General features: G+C 36.0%; 1 protein-coding gene across 5 annotated transcripts in view; it reads left to right on the top strand.

Moving 5' to 3' along the window:
* atr (ATR serine/threonine kinase) overlaps positions 1-24,265 on the top strand; it is a 108,403-nt gene that overhangs the window by 43,520 nt on the left and 40,618 nt on the right. For all 5 annotated transcript variants that reach the window (XM_039760394.1, XM_039760389.1, XM_039760407.1 and 2 more), the window contains 10 exons: positions 1,160-1,366; positions 2,440-2,553; positions 2,936-3,051; positions 6,036-6,156; positions 7,208-7,345; positions 7,803-8,007; positions 9,924-10,102; positions 15,704-15,868; positions 18,839-18,930; positions 19,440-19,531. In XM_039760394.1, coding sequence (XP_039616328.1) covers positions 1,160-1,366; positions 2,440-2,553; positions 2,936-3,051; positions 6,036-6,156; positions 7,208-7,345; positions 7,803-8,007; positions 9,924-10,102; positions 15,704-15,868; positions 18,839-18,930; positions 19,440-19,531 — 1,429 coding nt within the window. The remainder of the gene's footprint in view (positions 1-1,159; positions 1,367-2,439; positions 2,554-2,935; positions 3,052-6,035; positions 6,157-7,207; positions 7,346-7,802; positions 8,008-9,923; positions 10,103-15,703; positions 15,869-18,838; positions 18,931-19,439; positions 19,532-24,265) is intronic.

Genomic DNA, 24,265 nt, shown 5'->3' with positions numbered 1-24,265 from the left:
TAGGTATTTAATGTATTTGAAGTCTTGCTTACTAATTCTTAGTCAATTTTGAATTTTATTTTTCTTTTATCAATATGTGATGAATTAAGGGCAATGCTATAACATATGTAAACGAAAAGTGATACCCAAGTTATGTTTACAAATATTGAGAAATGTCACCACAATATCTGAAATATGCCTAATATATTATATAAAAACCTAATTACAGCATTAAACGTGCTCTGCTGTTATTACTGTTTTTTGCATGGTGCACTTCATTTCAGAGTAGCCAAATGTTAGGTTCCTATAAGTTCAAATTAGTATTCATTCAGATATTGTGATATGAATCTTAAAAACTATATTTTATGGGCTCCATAAAAATGTTAATGCAATTTGCTTATCATAGTAAGTATAACAATACTATAGCTAAATATATTTTTTTTTAATTTATACTGTTGTGTTTTTTGATTTTTATATTTTGTGCTTGTCTAGGATTGTGAAAGATTTCATTGCAGCAGACTTTTGTTTGCATAAATTCTCTTTTTGACAGTTTTTGGACCCTCAGGTTTCAAAGTAAAAGTTAGAATTGGTAAATAATGGTACTTCTTATCAAAAGTAATTAAATTTGAAAAATATATTGAAAGCAAATTACAACGTTTTATGCATTATTTGTAATCAACATGCATTATGTCGCCACTGTCTGGCACAATGATTAGCAAGTATAACTACCTTACCTTGAAAGGTCCGTTTTACTTGACTGACAAATCTCAGAACATATTTGTCTTTTACAGTATAGAAACTGAATAAGAAAAATTAAATTATAAATATTAGATGTACTTCTCTTGTACTTCTCTCTTTGTGTACTTGTGAATGAACCACTCTGACAAAACATCTAGAAGAAAAAGCAGAACTCATTCAGGGTATTTCAAAGACCATATTTATTATTCCAATTAATAATACCACACTCGTAGTCAGTATGGCAAATAATATTGGCTCCTCCTCTTTTTGGACACCTCAGTTTTGTAACAGCTGATAATCCACAGTACATTGAAGAAGGAATGAGTCAATTCTCTCCCAAAATTAAAAGATGTGGATAGTATTAACATACTTTCATATTTGTAATGTACTGTGTATTTGTAATTCATGTCTTTATTTTTGTTTGAATAATGGCTGTTTTTAGGAAAAACTTATTCAGTATGCAATGGATAGTGAAACTGTCGAGCCAATAATATCCCAGATGGTAACAATCCTGCTAAAAGGCTGTCAGGATACAAATTCTGAAGTACGTCTTCTGTGTGGAGAATGTTTGGGGGAACTGGGAGCTATTGACCCTGGACGGCTAGACCTGAACACAACAAGCACACAAGGCAAAGGATCAAAGTTTGTGGTAAACTACCCTGTATATGATGTTATTTATTTATTTGAACATATACAAAACTCATTTCCAAAAAAGTTAGGACATACAATAAAGAATAAAATCTGTAATTGGTAATTCATTTTTATTTAACAGGCAAAAGAAAAAGAAAAGATTTTCAGTGTTTTCATTCATAAACATAACCCTATTTGTTAAATATAAATTTAGAAATTGATGCCTGCAACACACTCCAAAACGTTTTGGCAGAGGCAAGTTTACCACTGAGCCACATCCCTTTCTCTTTTAATTACACTTCTTAATCACTCGGGAAGTGAATAAACTAATTGTTGCAGTTTTTCCAGTGGAATTTTTGCCCATTCTTGTTTAATGTTAGAGGCTGCCATTTGTGTTAATGAAGGAGATGGTTTTCCAGTCATCATTAATCATTAGGTTCTGGAGGTATTGTTCCGTTTACTGTAATTGATGAAAGAAAATGCTTTTAATAAAGTAAATGTTTATTATCTTCTGCACACCCTGTTTAGCACTGACAGCTTCACAACTCCCCTCTAAGTGCTACAAACCATGCCAGATTACAGAAAGGCTATTGATAAAAATTAAGAGAATACATATTCCAATGGCTCTTCTGATTGGTTTTGTAGTGAACAAAAATAATGCGCATTTCCTTTCCTCAGAAAGGGTGTCAAAAATCTAGAAAAGATGCCAAAAAGTGCCAAAAATCTATGATGAAAATACGTTATTTCCAACTTTTATTGTGTTAAAAAATATACTCCAAAGGGTGGAAAGTATTAGTCATCAGATTGGCAGGTTTGCTTTGTTTGCACAAAACTTTAAGCCATTTGTATTTTTTTTTAATATGACTTAACATTACAGATTTCTGGGGCCAATGTGAAAATTCTTTGCCTCCCAAAATACCAAATTTCACCTTTAAGGCCATTTGGGCTGCTTGTAATGTTTGACATGGTTGCTAGTTCCAAGTTCTGCTGTTGGCCTAGACAAATCTCAAGTCTCAAAGTCGCACAGAATTTTTAAAAAAAGTTCAATAAATGTGAATCTGTGCTTCATAAACTTTGTTTCTTTCTTCTTAGAGTGGGGTTGAAGATGCCAGTTTTGCCAAAGATCTTTTGACTGAACTAACCAGGGCCTTTCTTGCTTATGCAGATGATGTGCGTGCGCAGGACTCTGCTGCCTATGCAATGCAGGTATTGGTAATTCTTTACATACTTTATTTGGATTTTTGTCTATTAATGAAAATAGCTTATGTGTGTAAAGAGGGTAAAAATTGCAATAAATAATTGTAACATATTGTGTATGTCATGGGTAGCATAGTGGTTAGCTCTGTTGCCTTAAGGATTCATTATACTGAGTTATACAGGCATTCTCTGTTTAAAGTATGCATGTTTTCGCCAGGGCTCTTTCTTACACTGCTAGCAATCCAAAAATGTTCTTCCATGAATCCTAATTTGGATTAAGTGACTTTCAGAATGCTGTGTTATGTTATTTTTAATCTATTTTATCTCTAGATGCCAGAAGGCAACATTATTAAAAAAAAATCTTTGTTATTTAATTTTGTTATATTTTTAGGAGCTCCTTGCCATTTATGAATGCAGGGAAGGCCGCAGTGATTGTCCAGGTCGCAGGCTGTGGAGGCAGTTTCCTGAACAAGTGCAAGAGATATTAGAACCACACTTGAACAGCAGGTTTGTTGGATGACTTGATGTTTTGTAGTTTGAATGTTCTAGTAAAAGTTTTAATTAGTCTCATTCTTCTATGTTTTGTTTGTGTTTTAGCATCTAACATGTGTTCTGTTTGGTTTCCATGTAAATATTTTTCAGAAATACTTTCTTATTAGTAAATTCCTTTAAGAAAGTAGACAAAATTCAAAAGTATTACCAGGCTTATTATAGTACTTATTTTGTTTTACACTCTTCTTCATCATCATCATCATATTTTCCCACTTCTATTTGAGGTTGATGCACTTGTTCAACGTTCCTCATAAAGCCTGGTCTTATATCTCATCGCCAGTCAAGCTCTTTTCCTTCAGATATTCTTTTACTTTATCCATCCACCTTACTTTGGCCTCCCTTGATTTCTCTTCTCCTGTACATCCATTCCCATCAATCTTTTGCATACATATTCATTGTCTCTCCTCATCACATGTCCAAGTAACTTCAGCCTACTTTCTTAGATATCTCACTTTTTTTGTACCTCTGATTGTCTAATTTCTTATTCTGTACTTTTTTGTAACTCTACACATCAATTTTAACATTCTAATTTCTGTCACATCTAACTTTTTCTCCTGTGCTCCATTTACTGGTCATCCATTTATGCTCCATATGGTCTTAACACTGTACTAAAAACCTTATCTTTTAACATTTGCACTAATTCTTCAGTCATACAATACTCCTGATACCTTCTTGCAATTGTTCTATCCACACTGGACTCAACGGGTGATCTCTGAATCTAGTTTTCCATCTTGGGCTACCACTGATCCTAGATACTTAAATTTATCCACTCTTTTCAATAGTTCTCCCTGCAGGCTAACCTCTGGATCCCAATCATCATTAAACCTGGTATAACTTGTTTTCTTCCTATTTATTTTCAACCTTCTCCATTCTTCCAACTTTCTCTTCTCTTCCTCTTTTCTGGTGATATATGACTGAGTGCTTTCAGTAAAAAGCATGCTCCATGGGTATTGATCTTTTATCCCATGACTCTACACATCCATTACCAGATCAAACAGGTAAGGACTTAATGAAGACAATCCTCACATTGTTCTCTAGTACTCTTTTCTTTCTCATGCAGCACCGGACCTCTTGACGTGACACTCTATCATAAGCTTTATCCAAATTATAAATACCATATGCAAACTTTTTTGTTTTTTTCTCAGTGCTTCCCTATGAGCCTTCTCAATGCAAAGACTGCATCAGTTGTTCCTCTCCCTGGCATAAAACCAAACTGCTACTGCTCTATGGTGGTCTCTTCCCTAAGCCACCTCTCTATAACCTGTTTCCGAATTGTCAATGCTTGTGACATCAAGTTCATCCCTCTATAGTTTCCACAATCCTGAATATTACCCTATTCCTTATAAATAGTTTCAGCCACATTGTTCCTCGAATCCTCTGGTATTCTTTCCTGTTCATAGGTTTGCATTAGATCCCACAACACATCTACTTCCTCTTCTCCTAAATTCTTCCACACCTCTGCTGGTATTTCATCCTTTTCATTTTTCATTCTTTTCTGCTCCTCCTTCACTTCCTCCTTCTTATTCTTGGTACTAGCCCTTCATTTGAGACTCCATCCCCAAGTACTAACCTTGGATTTTCTTCATTCAACAGCTTTTCAAAGTACCTTTTTCATTTAGTCTTGATCCTATCATACTCATTTAAAACCACACCTTACTCATCTTTCATAATTGTAAAACTTCACAGAGAAATTTTTAAACACATGAAATTGGTTATTTAGTAGTCTCGTGGGACTAGATGTGTATTCTCTTTTGATGTCTGGGAAAAACCCATTAACAGATTTGTAGCGAATGGCAGTGAAATCCAGTGTTGCAAAGGCTAAACCCACAGGTCTATTCCAAAAACACCTTCCCCTAATTCCTCCAGTCCATGCCATAAACTAAAATATCGGGGTTCAGAGTGAGAGCAAAACAAATAGAATAAAAGGCTTGATGCTGAAAGGAAATAAACAGTATAACACTGCTGTTATCTATTCAGGAGCTAAGTAGCACAAGTTACCTGAAGGTTAATGATGAATTTGTACCTTGTAATGACAGAAAAGACGCACACGCACAGGTAGACCACTGCAGGTACACATGTTAAATAATTGCTTCTGTTTGCTACAGTATATTTCTATCACTTTAACTATTGCATCACTTTATGGAATAACAGCAAGCTGAGTTTAGATGAGCATTGCAACATGTTAAAACGCTGCAGCTACTCTGGCATGGAATGTTTGCATTTTCAGTTATACAGTAATGTTAACTTGCTTTAGTTAATCATTTAGATGTGGAATCAGAAAGTATTAGGCAGATTTGTTGATTCTGGTGTCCTGAGTGCTGAAATTTGCATCTCCTGTGGTTCTTTGTTAACAGCTATCTTCATGGCAGTTCAGTTGACAGAGTGTAACACACAAAGTATTGAATGCCTATTTTGCAGTTCATTTTTTCACAAGCATAGCTGCCAGTTCTTGTACATTGGCTACTACACTGTCATTGTAACAGTGAAGAATAGAGCACACTTAGCACCTGCAACAACATATTGTTCATTTTTACCACTTCATTGATTTCTTTCAATGCCAAAGTATAATCTGATGTTTCAGGAAGGTTTTTCACTTGCAACAAGTTATGTGTAATGTGCTCTCTGTATATGCAACATACATATATATATTTAATAGGGTTTTTAGGAGACCTTTTGATAGCTAGCTAGATGGATGGATAGATTGGATTGGTTTATAAATGTGATACTCAGTCAGCCATCTAATCATTCCCACCCAGTTATAAGAAAAATTCACATATTATATGTCTGGCTTCAGCAAGACTAGTTATTTAGGAATTTTAATGCTAAGTAGAACCTTTTAAATCTCCAAATATTGGGTTTATGTTGGATGAACTTTTACTTGAGTTGTCTGTTGTCATTATAAATTTTTTTTAATTTCTGGAATATTTTTTAAATCACAGGTATAAAAGCTCTCAAAAAGCATTAAACTGGGACAAAATTAAGAAACCTATCTATTTAAGTGATCTAGGAAGAAGTTTTGCTACATGGTCTGCAACATGGGCAGGATATTTGATCACTAAGGTATGCATATAACAAATATTTACACTGGCTTTGAGGTCACCTCTACAGAGTTATATAGAAAATTCTAGGTATTCCTATGGTAAATGGGTTTAAGTTAAGCAAAACATAAATGTGTGCATGGGCTGGCTCCCTGTCCATGTGTTTTTCCTGCCTTGCACCTAATGCTTGCTGGAATAATCTTCAGCTGCCCCGACCCTGCCTTGGATAAGCGGGTTGTGAAAATGGAGGATGGATGTAAACATGTGTGTATTTATAATACAGATTAATTTTTTAAGGCTGTATTCTTGAGTAAGACCCCTATGGAAAGACATATGTTGCTTGTGCCTCACCTGTGAAAGGCAATTTCTCTCTGTGCAATCGCAGGTTAGTGTCAAGTGTTGTGATAGCCATTTAGTTCTGTTCTTCATATTGCTGAATACTGCTGGCCAGCAGAGTTTGGAACAACATGTGTTAATGTGTTCCTATTAGGCATCCAGTGAGTAGACTATAAGCCATAAAATGGTCAGTCCATCAATTTGCTAAATTTGGATTCAGAGAATTATATGCAGTCAAACACCAGTGTAGTGATACACTATGGTTCAGCTGCAGTTCTTTCAATGCATCTAGATTCTGTATGTCCAATTTAATTTCAGTAAATCAGATTGTGTATTGTGCCTTCTGTTATGGGTTCATTATGACTGTATTGATGAAATGAGACAGATGGTTATCACTTTACATATAGACGAAGGTTTGGAGGTATTAAATGTGACTGAGAATATCAATAATCATGATTACTCAGTTATGTAAAATCCACGTTTTTAGTGACATTGTCAACCTTAAACACTGGAATTATTTATTTCTGATTTACATACAGTGGATTTTTTGTAATTATCCTTGTAATTAAATGACATCTTGACAATACTATTAATTTATTTCAGGCACTTGGATTGTTTAATTCTTTTAGTCCATCTAGTGGTCAGTAATAGTATTTTGGTTAAGGCAATATGTTTTGGGAATTAGAAGTAGTCAGTGTTTACAACTGATTTATGATTTAAGTATTTGCTTTTAACAGGTCAAACATGAATTAGCAAGCAAGGTTTTTAATTGTTGCAGCTTCATAATGAAGCATGACTACAAAGTGGCCATATATCTACTCCCACATATACTGGTCTATGTTTTACTGGGTTGTACTGAAGAGCATCAGCAGGAGGTAAAGTATTTCAGTCATTCCAGGAAACCACAACTTTATGAATTTTATTTCATTCTCATTTTTAATTTGTAATTGGTAATTATTATTTGTGAATGTTGTGCTTTTTGATGGCCTATTTGTCTTGTTTTAAGAACTCTTGATTATAAACTTCATAAATTAAGATAAAATTATGTTTAAATGTCTACTAATATACCAGTTTTTTTTTTTTTTTACTAAGTTTTGTACTAAACTGATGAAGTTTTTCTTTACCAGAGGAACTATGTTGCTTTATTTGCAACCACCTTTTTCTGTTATGCTTATTTGTTTTAATACCTGTACACACTCTGATAGTTGGTATTCTTTGCTACTCATGCTACCACTCCCTGTACATTAGCCCATTTTGCTGCCTTGATGGTGTAATATTAGACCATTTTTATCTTTGTTTTACACATTTTATCTATTTTATTATTAATTTAAGGTTTATGCAGAAATTATGGCTGTTTTGAATGAAGACAGTCATAGGATGGTAAGGCTACAGGATGGTGCTTCAGATCTCATCCAACTTAGTACACAGACTGTTTTCTCAATGTATGACCATCTTACTCAGTGGTCCAGACACACTTTGCAGACTCTGAACACAGAAAAGAGTAAAGAGCGTCCAAACAGAGACAGAGAACAGAAGAGTAAGTTGTAGTTTAAAGTATTTAAACATAAAATTGAATTAAAGAAATAAGGAAATGTTGTTTTATTATTTGCCTTGCTTTAGAGAGAATATTGCTTGTAAGCAGTGTGTGTGTATGTATATTGTAACAGTACAGCATGTGCACATGACATCTCTCCAAACCTAGAAAAATGACAATTCAAACATTAAAAAATGATGCATGTATTCTCAGAACTAAACACTCAAGTGACACATCACCAGGAAATCCCAACTGCAAAGGATACAACAACACAAGAAAACCTGCTGCCATGATGATACTTTGTAAACTGACCTGAACCACTGTCTCTTAGGTGAGATAGCTCAAACACTTTTCAAATAACACTCCAAATGACTCTCAACTCTCTCTTTTTCACATGCACAGTTTTCCTTTTCCTTTGCCAGAAAGTTTTCTTCCCAACCCTTCTTTCAACTCTAGACTTGGTTCTCCCTTGGACAAAACACCACTTTAAATGCTGTTTTTTAGTCACTTTTGGCTAAGCCCGGGAATCACTTCTGGGGTCAAAAGTAGACTTATTTAGTTAAAGTGATTCCATGATTGTGCACTAGTACCCAACCCCCTCAGTGACCTTAAAAGTGCCACATCTCTCTCCTGTGACATTTACAACAATGATAGCCCTTTTTAAAGAGTCTTGCTGCTCCCTGCCATTGTCCAGTATCACACTGGTACAGTACTAGTGCTGAACCATGAAAACACTTTATGACACACTGTTAATATAAGAATGCCTTTTTGCAAATTGAAAAATAATAGAAAAGGAGGAGGTTAAGAGCAGGCGCTGATACAGCACATTGCCTCACCCACCACATGACAAACCAACTCAGGATCCCAGATTAGGACCCGAGTGTAGCCATGCGACGGATGACACCTCAGCACCACACTAGTTCAGATAGAAAAGGTATACTGTTAATTATAAATGCCTATAATTTAAATTTATTGACAAGGTGACACATATGGTAAGCATTGCTGCCTTATAGATCTTGGGATGAAGTGAACTGATCATTGTCCTTATGGAGTTAGCGTGTTTTCCCAGTTTTTTGAAGAGAAGGGACACTGTTTTCCTCCCACAACCCTGAAAGACATGTAGGTTAGGTTAACTGGAAACTACTGATTGGGTCTATGTCAGTAAGGGTGTGTACATGAAGGAGTCCTGGGTAAAGGGCTCTTGTTCTGTTGCCTGCAACAAGTCCTTGTCTCAGGATCCCACAATTCTAAATATAATTAAGTAGGTTTGAAATTGTTAGGTTAACTTAATAATCTATCTTGCCCTGCAGTCCTGTCCACCTTGAAGTATGTTTATTTTATTGATTATAGCTCTCAAAGTTGGTTTTGGAGCCTAGTGATATGGCTCTGCATATACCTCCATTTGTAGCAGAATATTGACATAACCACATTTTTTTGAGAGTTGGCTTCTCACTTCAACATCAATGATTACTACCTATTTCTTTAACACTCCCAATATGAATGAAAGGTGACTAATATGTTTAACTACACAACTTGATATTTTATGTGTTGAGTGTTCTCCATATAAAGACATACTATTTAATGCTTGTGAAAAATTTATTTTTACACAGATTCTATCTGTGCAAGAGTGTTATTATTAAAAAATATTTTAAACAAACAGCTAGTATTGACAGTATTTACTTGCTTAATCATTTTAAACTCTTCTATCATGCATTTTTCATTGGTTTGCAATATTTAAAAAAATTACAAAGTCACTCCCTGATGTCTGCAGAGGAAGTGGAATATTAGGTTAAAGGATGAATTTCAGGCTTATGGATGGAGTAATGCATCAAAATGCCAGATTCAAATCTTAAAAATAGCACAAAAACTATTTTGGCTAAATAGACTATTTGTTTTTGCTTTTATATTTTCTGCCACAGAGTTGAACATGGAGGTCTCTGACTATAAAAAGGTAATTCAGTTCCTTGATCTAATTCCCCAGGACATCTTGGCTAGAGCCTCTTTCCGCACTAAAGCCTACACTCGAGCAGTGATGCATTTTGAGTCTTTCATCTTTGAAAAGAAACAAAATATTCAAGATCATCTTAGCTTTTTGCAGGTAGAGTAATTCAGTTTTTTTTTTTTATTTGTTGTACAAAAAACTCCTACATTAATTTCCATACTGTGCAGAAGTCAAGGTGAAATTGATTATGTACTGTTGAAAGTGTTAAAAAATAAAAAAAAGTAAAGGATTAAAGACATGTTCGTGTCAGTGGTAAACCTTGGCTTAAGGTTGATCTTTTTACTTTTATAACACTTGTGTATGACTGTGCTAGTTTTTAGAATCTGATGTTTTGGCTATCTATGAAACAAATAATACAAGAGAGAAAAGCTTAAAGATAGTATTTTACATGTGTCTTATAAATGTCAAAGGGATTGCTTACATAGTTGGGATGTTTTCTCTTTTTCTCAGTTTGATGGCAACATACATAGTTTTTCCTCATATAAGTCGTCACTTCCAAGTTGAATAAAAAGTACAATTTGTGTGACTAAAACATGCATAAAACATAAACAGCTAAACATACATAAACAGCTAAAGACTTTTTTATTTAGGAAAGCATATTAACAAAAATGCCAATATTTATTGTTGTTTTATCTCTGTTTTTATCTTGTTTTGTCTTTGCTAAATATTTTTATATAGCACTTTGAGATTTACTACTAATGTAAAGTGCCTTAAAAATAAAATTAATTATTATTATTATTAGTTTGAATTGTTGGAAACGTTAAGAATACATTTCTCAGGCTGAACTAAATTACGGTTGTTTTGTCTTGGTAGAGTAATATATATTGCTCTTCTTTCCCCTATTGTATTATTAATATTTAGCCTTAGAATGCCTAATCTCACAGACTTACCACTGTTTATAAGGTATTATTGTATATAAATTATCCCCAGCTTCCCTTCTTTATCTGTAACGTCAGGCAATTAGATGTAGTAAAAGACAAGCAGGAGTTAAGTTACACATAAAATAATGTATTACTGATAATATTCATAAATAATAACAAAATGCAAAGTACATTTAAATATTGGCAACCATACAACCTGATAAAATGGTGATGTGTAATTCAGGTGGCACACAGACTTGTAGTTAATTAATGTGTCTAGTTAAGGCATCATTGGTGCTCAGCTTTTAGCCACATGTCTGTTCAAAATGGCTGAAACTGTGCTCCTCATTGTGTTGTCTTCAGTTCATGGTGTGATGGTCTTCATTTGTTAACAAGAGAAAGATACTTCTACATCATCACAGGTTAGCAAGAGATAGGTACTTCTTTATCATATGTTGGTTAAAGAGAGAATGTGAGGTTAAGCATGTACATTTATAGATGTTCTTTCCAACCCCTAGAACCAATAGGACATCATGGTACTTAGAGGCCTCTAAGACAAGCCAATTCCAAACAGCCATACCTCAGACCAATGGGTGAAATAGAACATCTTAACACCTATCCCCACCCCCAAGCCATATGTTAAACATCCTGGCTTCCTTGCTGGGGGGGTTGAAAGACTTTAGCAGAGAAATACTCATCACACTGGTTTAAGACACATCCCCCAAATCCTGTCGTAAAATTAGTCGTAAACGGGGGGGGCAAACACGACTACCTCTCACCAAAGTAACACTAAATTACATTGCTTTGCCTAAATTACAAATAAAGACATACAAAACATTTATCAAGTTATATGCAAAACCTCACATCACAACACTCCACCCCGATGAATGTTTTGTACAATGTCTTTAAACTGATTAAAGAGCCTGATGCATAACTTGTGCATTGATTTGCAGTATTTGCTCTCCCAGTGTTAAAAGTTGTCAGTGACCATTTGTCCATTACATATCTTCTTTATTTCAAAGACAATCTGAAGAACTTGGAAGCGCTCCTGATGACTTGTATCTGCTCCGGCTTGCGTCAACTCTTTCTGCAGTCTTCATATGTCATCAGATCAAAATGAGACAAGTCCACACCTTCCACTAAATTAGCCCACTACAATTTAAGTGTATTGTGTGAATTCTTAATCTGTACTTGTTCTCTGTCTAACTGCTAATTAGACCCATGTCCCAAACTATCTGTTTAAGCATATGCAGCTGTACAATTAATATAAAAATTTGAACGGTAACATGCCACAGGTGCCAGTACAACCACTTCTGCCCAAGTGAGAGCACATGTGGCACTGCATAAACTGTTCACAAACCAACATCTGTGGCCCGGCTTCACACATTTGGGGTTGATTTAGTTGCCTCTTGCGCTTTCCTACCCATGGCGCAACTCTTGACTGCCTTCAGCCTTTACCAGTATAGGCTGGCATCACCACCATGAGACATCAAAGCTATGCAACTCTCATCATTCCCCCTGTAGGCCACCCCTAGAGTTGTTTGCTCACTATATGCATACTCGTGCTAAACACTTCAGTTCAGAATTGGCCCACTGGTCCTGTGCTTGTACCACAGCTGACAACCTCAGCAGGGCTTCCGTATTTTCCCAATTAGACTATACCTAAACATTGGAATCCATATAACTTGCAAATGTACCAGCTGCACCTGCTTTCCTGAAAAGTTCACCAATTTGCTCAGTATACCGCTCTTTAATAATAGTATTAATTATTCCACTTAATTAATTAATACCCAGAATCTATACTGTTTGAACCCAAAATGAATCCCCTTATTTTTGACATTCCTAGCTGATTTGTTCAGTTTCCACCCCTGGAATATAAATTTGCTGCAGTAATGAACAAACCTTTCCTTTTAAACTATAGCTATTGTGACTAGTCCTATTATTGCATGACTTGTGGACTTGTTACTCACTTAAACCCCAGTAAGTATCTTTTCTTGCTGTTCCTTCAGTTCTTCTTCATGTCTTTGTCTTTAGTCTTTGCATGTTGTCTTTTCTTCATTCTGCTATGTAGGCAGGTCTGCAAAATGGAAGGCGACAAAGCAGTTTCTGTCCATCTCATTTTCTTGGCTGTCGACCTGGTGCCAACACTCAAAATTTGCTTCTAGGCATTCATTGGAACAGTTTAGCCGCTAGTGCCATGCCACTCAAATGTGCCAATGGTAACCCAATCTCCTGCATGGATTTTACTCTGCTAATTGCCTTCACTATTTATTACCTGCACCAACCCAAAGCACTTTTACAGAAAGCCAGAAAATTGAAACAGAAATAACTGTTTTCACTTTCTTGTCTTCCTGCACTACCCTTCTATTTTTTTCATTGCCCGTGTGTCCTTTTTTTTATTGTATGGTAACTGATACCTGAAAGTGTGGGCTAAAACCTCTCCAGAATCCAAGTGTCAAATCCAGCATCTCACCTAAAACTGACCTGTGCTCTTTGCTAAAGACCAGCTCACTTTTCTCCATTTTTATTGCATGGAGATTCATAGGCTGTCTTTTATACAACTGGTCAGTCAGGTTTCGAATTTCTGAACCTAAGTATGTGTGCTTTTTAATTACTGCTGACCCCAGCACAGCTGTTAGGACCCTCACACCCCTGTGCATTCCTGGCTTCCTGGCTGAGCTTCCTGCTGCACCATCTTCCATCCTTTGTTCTTTGGCTTGTCCTGATCCATTCAAACCAAATCCTAAACTGGTGCACTTTCTTTCCAACTCACCCATTCTTGCACTAGCACATTCAGACCTTTCACACACAAGCACTTGAATCCCTTTCATTTCCATTGTTCCTTGTTTAAATTCAACACTTTCTTTACTCAGTATCCTTAAGCCATAATCCATTTCATGCCCTCTAGTTAACAATTGCCATTCACACTCACCAGCTTCTCTGCCTTCTATCTGACCTCTTTGTCCTAAATCAGATTTCAGTGCAGCACTGGTTACCTTTACTAACAGTAGTGAAATATCTATGGGTGTAGCATGTTCTTTAAATACTGGACAGGCCTCAGAATTACCTGGAGATTGTGGTGCAGTGTAGAATAAAGGAAGAAAACATCCTTGCTGTTTTCCCTCTTTCTGAGCACTCATCTGTCTCATATAAGTCACTCACCCATGTTTTAGAATTCCAGTCCAATCTGGTTACTATTGCTGTAACTTTCACCATAAGTGGTTTTCTCTCTTTGTTTCCCCTGCTTTCTGCGCTTTCTGCTTCAGCAGTGTACATGCTAAGACTTCACAATTATCACACCAACTGTTACATCTTTCAAAACTGTCACTCAACATTCCATAACTTTCACTTTCATTCACTTTACTATTTTCTTCCTCATCATGATCTTCCTTATTACCAATAATACAAGCTAGTAAACCTCTTATAACAGCAGCTGTCTTCTTTAAACCTGATCTCTGTTTTCTTGCTTTTAATCCTTCCAGCCCCCTTCCATTTTGTGGTACGTTTAGCTTCTGCTTTCTCTACCTGCACTACAGGTTTCCTAGCTTTAGCCTGCTTGCCTCTGCCACTACACAGTTTAATATAAATTTAGGCATTTCTGAGTCTACAATTTTACTCAAATACAATTTGCCAAATTCGTTATGGGTTGGCCTACTTTTGCCCCTGTAAGCAAACATACACATACATACACAAAGATTATTCACACACATTTGAATATTGGCAACCATACAACCTGATAAAATGGTGATATGTAACTCAGGTGGCACACAGACTTGTAGTTACTTAATTTCTCTAGTTAAGGCATCATTGGTGCTCAGCTTTTAGCCACATGTCTGTTCAAAATGTCTGAAGCTGTGCTCTTCATTGTGCTGTTCTTGTCAGTTCATGGTGTGATGGTCTTCATCAGTTGTTAGCAAGAGAAAGATACTTCTGCATCATCACAGGTTAGCAAGAGATGCTTCTTCAACATATGTTGGTTAGAGAGAGAGAATGTGGTTGAGCAAGCAAATTTATAGGTTTTCTGTCCAACCCCTTCAGCCAATCCAGACAGCCATATCTCAGACCAATGGGGGAAATAGTACATTTTAACTCCTGCAACCCCCCAAGACCATATGTTAAGCTAACCTGGCTTGTGTGGGGGATGAGACAAAGACTTTAGCAAAGAAATACTCATCAAACTGGTTAAGACACATCCCCCCCCAAATCCTGTCATAAAATTAGTCGTAAACGCTGGGAGGGGGGCAAACACGAATACCTCTCACCAAAGTAACACTAAATTACATTGGTTTGCCTAAATTACAAGTAAAGACATACAAAACATTTATCAAGTTATATGCAAAATCTCACATCACAACAACGGTAAACACTTCCTGGCAAAATATTACAGTAATTCTATAGTTTTAAGATTTATGTAAACATATAGTAATTTTCAAACCTCCACCTTATTTTTTTCTTTGTAAAAATCACAGAATATTTATTTATTATAACAAATTAAAATAGTGGATAGCGTAAAATGTTAAATGTTTTTTGTGTTATTTTATATGTATAGCGAGTGTTTAAGCAAATTATGTGTGAGCTGTTTAGTGCCTCAGCATTTTATTTATTCTCCATTTGTTAGTTGTTGAATAAACCATAGTAGTTTGTGAAGTTCATTAAACTTATAAAAAAAGTTAATTTAAAATGCTGTTTGCTAATTAACAATACTTCAGCTTAGTTCTACATTGATCTTTATTCTGTTCAGTATAATTTTATTTTGTACCTATGTGAGATGAAGTAGTTGAGGTGATATGTTTCTTCTTACTTTACTGCAGTAGAAAGTGTTTCTTTATTGTTTCAGTCTCTATATGCTGCTATGCATGAACCAGATGGTGTAAGTGGCGTCAATGCTATTAGAAAAGAAGAGCCTTCACTAAGAGAGCAGATTTTGGAACATGAAAGCAGTGGTTTGCTGCGTGATGCCACTGCATGCTATGACAGAGCAATTCAGCTTGAGCCAGACCAGGTACAGAATTTAACCATTATTAATGTTTATATAAATGACACCCCAGGCCCTGCCCCAGCACCAAATGAATCAATCTGTCATATATGTATTTTAAGTGTTTGTCTTAGTTGATGGAGTGATCTATCTAATGAAAAAGATATAGCATGCAACCTAGTTGGTCTTGAGAGATTGTTATTCAGATTCATAGAAAAATAAATGTCATTCACCTGTAGGAAATTCTGCTTGCAACTAACTTTGTGATGGGTATCTGTAGTTGCATTCATATGGCCCTTAATGGTGAAATGGGGATCAGGAATTGCAGTTGTTATGCTGTATATTTGGTTAGTTCTACTGCCTTACAGCTCTATGACACTTCTAATCCTGTCCAGTTTTGTAAAATTTATTAATTTTTGTTATTCTTCTCATGCCTGAATGGGTATTTGAGTGGGTAGAGCAGTTTCCTTCTGCATCCTATGTAAGTGCATGTTACTTCATTAGACTGGTGTCCCATTCAGGTTAGATTCCTGACTTATGCCCTGTTCGCTGGGTGAATCTCTGCTGGCCAAATTTGACCCAAAACTGATTTAAGGAATTTACTAAATACGTGCATCCATTTATTTAATTATTTTTGTCTGTAAACTTCCCATGTCTGCAATATTATTTTGATTTACAGGTCTAAATGGCAGGTAGTTAAATTATTATTTTTTTTTTTTTTTTATTTAGACTAATGAAACACATGTATCTCCGGCCGCATGCTTTTTCTCTGTCTTTGTTGTTCTTGCATTCTGTATCCTGCACTTGACGCTCAGCAGATGGTGCTGCTGTTCTGCTTCTTGTTCTACTTCTTTTTCTACCTGTTAATGGTATTCTTGGTCATGTCATTGGCCTCTACAATTTGCCTGACGCTTGCTGGTCCTCTTTATTTTCTGCCATGTCACTTTGTTTGCCTATCACTTTGCTATAAGAAACCCACAAGCGTAGGTCAGCTTGCCGAGATTACTGCTATTTCAAATGTAATTAATTACCATAATGTATCAGGTCATAAGCTTTTGATCAAGACCAAGATCAAGATTCTAGCCCCAGTAGCTTGCAAGTAATCATGTGACAGATAGACCTTAGCATTTTTATATATGCACTTTTTTTCTCAGTCTGTTGTGAACTGTAAAGGGAGCAAGCAAGCATTCCCTTTTCTGCCCAGATTTTCTTTACCACACAATAATATAATATAACAATCATGAAATGGAAATGCAGAACTGGCTCTATCACAAGGTGTTCTGTATTTCCCCTCACACCACATGTACAGGAAAGAATTAAAATTAATTCTTAGCTGCAGTACAGAATTAAGGAATTGCTACAGGTTGTACCAGACACAAACCTATATATAGGCTAGCAAAGTTTTTGCTGAATGTTTTGTGATAACAACCTCTCATTTATGTAAGTTAACACTTCTGGTATGATAAGACATTGAGAAGAAAAGCCAGCTGGAACTGTATTTTTGGCTATGTCCTGAAATGCTTATCTTTACTACCAGCTGAAATTCTCTGATAGGCACTCATGGGCTCTATGACATTCAAAGAGGCAGCCATGGTAAGACGACTGTGTTTAAGTCAGCAGATGATACTTTTTTCAAAGAAGCACACATTATGTGTTTGCACTCCTAGTAATGAGGGAGCTCCTATGAATTTGTTTCGCCTCAAGTTCAGCGAAATCACAGAAATCTTTGGAAACTTTGCCAAACTTACCTAAATGCATTGATATCAATGTGGAAGGATAAACTGAACTAGGTTTGAATGGATTATAATGGTGCGGTGGTCTTTAAAGTGTCTCTGATAGCTAGAGAAACATCTAACTATGCTCAACTGATTAGTAGAAAAAAGAAAGTATTGCTGTATACAGCGTAAGCTAAAAGGAGACCTCCCACCTCTGTTCGTGCAAGAACTGCCTGTAAGCAGTTCAAAGTGGAGTGCTTCCTAATGACGTATGCTCGGAAAGTATATCACATCCATATCGGATCTGCAATAAATACACATTGTTTTGCAAACTTACCATGCCAAGGATTGTGAAACCCGAAAGCATGAATATTTTTGAGGCATCCTGTGGCTTGATTCAGGAGATTGTTTACACCACCATTGGAGATTGATCAAATGTTACCACATCCGAATCAGTAGTTACTTACCAGAAGAAATATTTGCTTTGTTTCAAAAGTATTTGCACTGTAATCCTACCCAGAATAATTTGTAAATATGCTAAAGGTGACATCTGTAGCTGAAATGCAAGTTCTACATACTGCAGTGTTTGGGGCGGAAAAGACTGTTCTTTTACGTTCTAGACATAGTTTAGTTTCAAAGAAAACACACTTTTATATACTAGTCAGTGATATGTTGGCTCAGTAATTGTATCACACTGTAATAAAAGATTGACCGTTGAATGCAATTATGTTTCCCTGGCTGGGGTGCTTTTGCCTATCAGATCAAACTTGAAGTTAGTGGTCCTGCCCTTCTATAGGAGAGCAGTTGTAAAGAAGATGTCTTTGAGTTTTATTAAATTCAAGAGGACAGAAAAAGATTTAAGCTTTAATGAAAATTATTTAGCTTTTCAGTTATGTTTTACTTATTAACTGAAAGACTCTAAAATCTGTTTTTACAAGTTCAGTTGTTTGAAAATTTCATTTTGCAAGTGGGAATCCAGAATGCATCAGTATTTATCATCACCAGACTTCTTTTGAGGACAGCATGTAAAGCTTGCTTGAATCACCTTTTTCGTATGCTAGAGCAGTGGTTAATAATATAGTCTGAAGAATGGCACCTGTCGACACCGCATCAGCAGGCCATGGTTATGAATCTAGCTGTGAGACTGAGATCATAATGTCACTATGTTTAAGGTAGTCATTAATGAGGACTACTAGCAACAAGATAGAACTATGCATATTCACTAAGCTATTGCACACTTATTCAGAGACTTGTATTAATATGTAGATGTATATTTTTTTAGATTGCTCATTATCATGGGTTAATGAAGTCTATGCTGGGTCTTGGTCAGCTTTCTACAGTTATAACTCAGGTCAATGGAGTGCTTGCTAACAGGTAAATTAACAATTTGACATGTTTTATGCTGTATTTTTCTATTAAGCATATTTTAAGATAAGTATCATGTTACTTATAACATTTTTGAAAGATGGTGTTTTGTAAAAAATACTGCCCTGATACTATTTTTAAAATTATATTAAAGCATTATTGTGCTTCACATAATATTCTCAGACAGTGTGGTGTAGTAGTTAATGTTTGGACTTTAAACTTCAAAACCTGAGATTGTGGATTCAAATCTCGCTATTAATACTGTGTGGCCATGAAGAATTCACCTGTCTGTGATCCAATTGAAAAAGATTAAGAAATGTAATCAATTGTATCTTCTATGTTGTAAGTCACCTTGCATAAATTTGTAAGCCAAATAAGTAATAATAATAGTATATGATTAATTCAAACATGTTAAAAGTATTGGACCTAGAGTTACAAAGTTACTTTTTAAGATTTGAAAATGTTTGATTATCTTATTTTGAACAGAATTTTAATTGTGTAGCATTACTTCAATTTAGACCTCAGTGGAAATCTGAGCTAAATACATACAGAGTGGAAGCAGCCTGGAAGCTAACTCAGTGGGACCTGGTTGAAGAATATGTTGTGTCAGGTAAATAAATGTGTTTTGATTTTGTGTTTTTAATACTGTAGTAGTAACTGTGTTTTACTACTAGTTGGATAGTTAAAATCCACACGAAGTTATATGCCTTTGTTAGGATGACCTGTATTTTTTTTCTGTAATTAAATTATGAACAAAAAATTATTGAATCACCTATGTTTAAATCCATAAAATATACATTATTATAGCCTCCAGTAGTAAAGAGAGGAAGCATACAAAGCAGTAAGCTGAGAAAATCTGTATAAATACAATTGTAATGCCCTCTGTCATTTAATCGTTGGGGATTGTTTAGATGTTATGTATCCATTTTGCACACTAAAAACTTTATTTCAACTTTCAGATCGCATCTTGTGTGTTTACTGATCACACAAAAACAGTTGAACCAATTTTTACAAAATTTTGTATGTAGGTTGCAATTAGTCCAACCTAAACTATAGACTATATGGAGTTTAAAAAATTTTGGAGTGCTGGCTACCCAGAATTAGTGCATTATTCCACTCAGCTGTGTCAATCTTAATGAAATTTCATATGTATAATAAAGCTGAACCAAATTAAAATCCAGGCAAAGTAGTATTGCAAACATTTAATTGAGATGGATGTTTATAATTGGGTGGGGTTGGAAGGGAAAAAAAATTCAATACACCCATTTAGCTGTCTGTCTGCCTGTCTACATAACAGCAGCCATTTAACAAGATGGCCTGCATGAAAATTATTGAAAATTTCTCAGAATTACACAATTTTTGGTTCTTTTTTCTGTTTTTTCTTTTATTAATTTTAATCAAAAGCAAGTAACAATCCATACAATCAAACTCAACAAAACCAGAATTAAACCCCCACCCAAAAGAAAGTGAGGAAACCAGCCAAGAAAGCCAGTCTGTAAAATGAGCAAGGAAGGAAGAGCATCCTTTTCCCCTTATATAGAAGCTTATTCTAAAATGTTATTGATTAGATCCTGCCATGTTTTTGAAAAGTTTTCAACAGATCCTCTGAGTAAGAATTGGTTTTTCCAAATTCAAATAGTATAGGACATGTGTTACCCACTGACTTAAACGTGGTGGCGTGGGATTCTTCCGGTTGAGCAAGATAGGTCTACGTGCTAGTAGTAAGGTAACAGCAATTACAATTTACTTGTCCTTCTCCATTTTAAGCCCATCTGGGAGTGCACCAAACTCCGCTGTTAATGGGTTAGCAGTGATTAGGACACCAAGGCTGTCTGATAGGTTTTCAAAGATTTCTGTCCAAAATAGTCTTAATTTAGTGCCCGCCCAAATTAAGGTTGAATCTTGCCCCGGAAACATTTTAGATATTTTTAATTGAGATAAATGCACTTGATAGAAGGTTTTAAGTTGAATAGCTGAGTGCTTTGCACATATGGAGCTAGAGCGTATTCTGTGCACGGCTGCCTTCCGTTCCTTTAGTGAAATATGTCCAGATATCTTTTGAAAATCTGCTAGTGCGTTTAGGACTGTTGGCACAGAATTTTGTGGGTCAGATATATGCCTTTAATAAATCCGGATTGGTCTTGTGATATTATAGAAGGAAGCACTTTCTCAGTCCTAGTTAGAACTGTGGAGAGTATCTTAATGTCATTATTCAGGAGTGAGACATGAGTGGGTCTGTATGATGCACATTGTAGTAAGTCTTTATTTTTCTTAGGAAAGACGGAAATTAATGCTTGATGAAAAGTTTGAGATAGAATTTTGTTGTCTTTAACTTCTAAAAATATTGCCATTGATAGTGGAGCTAACTTATTTGAATTTTTTTTTTTTTGTAAAATTTCACTGGCAGCCATCAAGGCTGGCTGCTTTCCCACTTTGAAGTGAGTTTAGTGTCTAGTAATTCTGACCGTGTCAGAGGTTTATCCAGTTATTCTACACTAAGAGTATCTACCTGTGGGATCTGTAATGAGTTAAAAAAAAACTTGTTAGATTGATTAGAATATAAGGACTTATAGTACTCTCTAAATGTGTGGGTTATTTTTTTATAGTCGATGTTATCTCCGTCTCTGTTGGTAATTGCTGTTATTGCATTGCATACTTCCTGCTTGTGGATTTGTTGGGCTAAAATCTTATTGTCCTTCTCTCGGTGTTCATAATAATGATGTCATGATTTAAAGATGAGCTGCTTCATTTCTTTAGTAGTCAAGAGGTTAGATTCTGATTGCAAAACTTGTCTTTTCCTTTAAAATGTCTCATCTGGAGACCTGGCATATTCTAAATCTGTTTTGGTAATTTTGGCCGATTAACTCGGATGCCTTCTCAGTTTCCAATTTATTTTATTGAGAAAAATATGAAATAATCTGTTCTCTTAAAAATGCCTTCACAGTTTCTCAGAATATTCCTGCAGAGACCTCTGGGGATACATTTGTCTCCAGAAAGTAATCAATTTGCCTGAATATGAATTCTGTGCAGTCCTCATTAGCTAATGACAGGGGGTTATGATTCTAGCTATGAGATGAGTGTGTAGAGCATAGTAATTTAAACTTCATGATCATGATCAGAGGGGCATGGTCAGAGATAATAGTGTCGTACTTACAAGATTTAGTAATGGGCAAAATATTATTGTTTATGAAGAAATAATCGATTCTTGAGTAACAATAATGAATTTGTGAGAAAAAGGAATATGCTCTAAGGTTATGATTTAAAAACCTCCAGAGTTCTGATCCATTACAAACTGTATAATTATTTTTGACATATTACATGTTTTTGCTGCTGTAGCTGAAGACCTTTTCATGTCTGGATTTAAAACGTAATTAAACTGTCCTGCCATCATAGTTTTATGAGTGTTCACGTTAGGAATAGATGCAAATATTGTACATTTTGGATTAAATCATTTATCATCCACGTTAGGTGCTTAAATATTTATCGGAATCATTTTAGTATTAAATAAATTGCCTATCACCATTGTGTATTGCCTTTCAGGATTACAGTGGCTTGCAAAAGTATTCGGCCCCCTTGAACTTTTCCACATTTTGTCACATTACAGCCACAAACATGAATCAATTTCATTGGAATTCCACGTGAAAGACCAATACAAAGTGGTGTACATTTGAGAAGTGGAACGAAAATCATACACGATTCCAAACATTTTTTACAAATAAATAACTGCAAAGTGGGGTGTGCGTAATTATTCAGCCCCCTGAGTCAATACTTTGTAGAACCACCTTTTGCTGCAATTGCAGCTGCCAGTCTTTTAGGGTATGTCTCTACCAGCTTTGCACATCTAGAGACTGAAATCCTTGCCCATTCTTCTTTTCAAAACAGCTCCAGCTCAGTCAGATTAGATGGACAGCGTTTGTGAACAGCAGTTTTCAGATCTTGCCACAGATTCTCGATTGGATTTAGATCTGGACTTTGACTGGGCCATTCTAACACATGGATATGTTTTGTTTTAAACCATTCCATTGTTGCCCTTGCTTTATGTTTAGGGTCGTCGTCCTGCTGGAAGGTGAACTACCGCCCCAGTCTCAAGTCTTTTGCAGACTCCAAGAGGTTTTCTTCCAAGATTGCCCTGTATTTGGCTCCATCCATCTTCCCATCAACTCTGACCAGCTTCCCTGTCCCTGCTGAAGAGAAGCACCCCCAGAGCATGATGCTGCCACCACCATATTTGACAGTGGGGATGGTGTGTTCAGACTGATGTGCAGTGTTAGTTTTCCGCCACACATAGCGTTTTGCATTTTGGCCAAAAAGTTCCATTTTGGTCTCATCTGACCAGAGCACCTTCTTCCACATGTTTGCTGTGTCCCCCACATGGCTTGTGGCAAACTGCAAACGGGACTTCTTATGGTTTTCTGTTAACAATGGCTTTCTTCTTGCCACTCTTCCATAAAGGCCAACTTTGTGCAGTACACGACTAATAGTTGTCCTATGGACAGATTCCCCCACCTGAGCTGTAGATCTCTGCAGCTCGTCCAGAGTCACCATGGGCCTCTTGGCTGCATTTCTGATCAGCGCTCTCCTTGTTCGGCCTGTGAGTTTAGTTGGACGGCCTTGTCTTGGTAGGTTTATAGCTGTGCCATACTCCTTCCATTTCTGAATGATCGCTTGAACAGTGCTCTGTGGGATGTTCAAGGCTTTGGAAATCTTTTTGTAGCCTAAGCCTGCTTTAAATTTCTCAATAACTTTATCCCTGACCTGTCTGGTGTGTTCTTTGGACTTCATGGTGTTGTTGCTTCCAATATTCTCTTAGACAACCTCTGAGGCCGTCACAGAGCAGCTGTATTTGTACTGACATTAGATTACACACACATTGCACTCTATTTAGTCATTAGCACTCATCAGGCAATGTCTATGGGAAACTGACTGCACTCAGACCAAAGGGGGCTGAATAATTACGCACACCCCACTTTGCAGGTATTTATTTGTAAAAAATGTTTGGAATCATGTATGATTTTCGTTCCACTTCTCAAGTGTACACCACTTTGTATTGGTCTTTCACGTGGAATTCCAATGAAATTGATTCATGTTTGTGGCTGTAATGTGACAAAATGTGGAAAAGTTATACTTTTGCAAGCCACTGTACATATTACATCTGACGCTACAAATGGGATAGCTCTGTGTATTAACCCCTATTTTTCTTTGTATAGCTGGAGTGATAAATTTGGCCAATCCACTCTATTTGCAACCAAAACTGGTCCTTAGTTATTAAGCAAGTCTCCTGTAAAAATATTATTTTGACATTAAAACCTGTTAAGGATTATACAATTTACATATAAATATGTTC

This window comes from Polypterus senegalus, chromosome 1 (assembly GCF_016835505.1).
Source record: "Polypterus senegalus isolate Bchr_013 chromosome 1, ASM1683550v1, whole genome shotgun sequence".
In the NCBI taxonomy this organism is placed as follows: domain Eukaryota; kingdom Metazoa; phylum Chordata; class Cladistia; order Polypteriformes; family Polypteridae; genus Polypterus; species Polypterus senegalus.
Note: the sequence above shows the minus strand (reverse complement) of the source record. Positions and strands in the feature narration are given on the sequence as shown.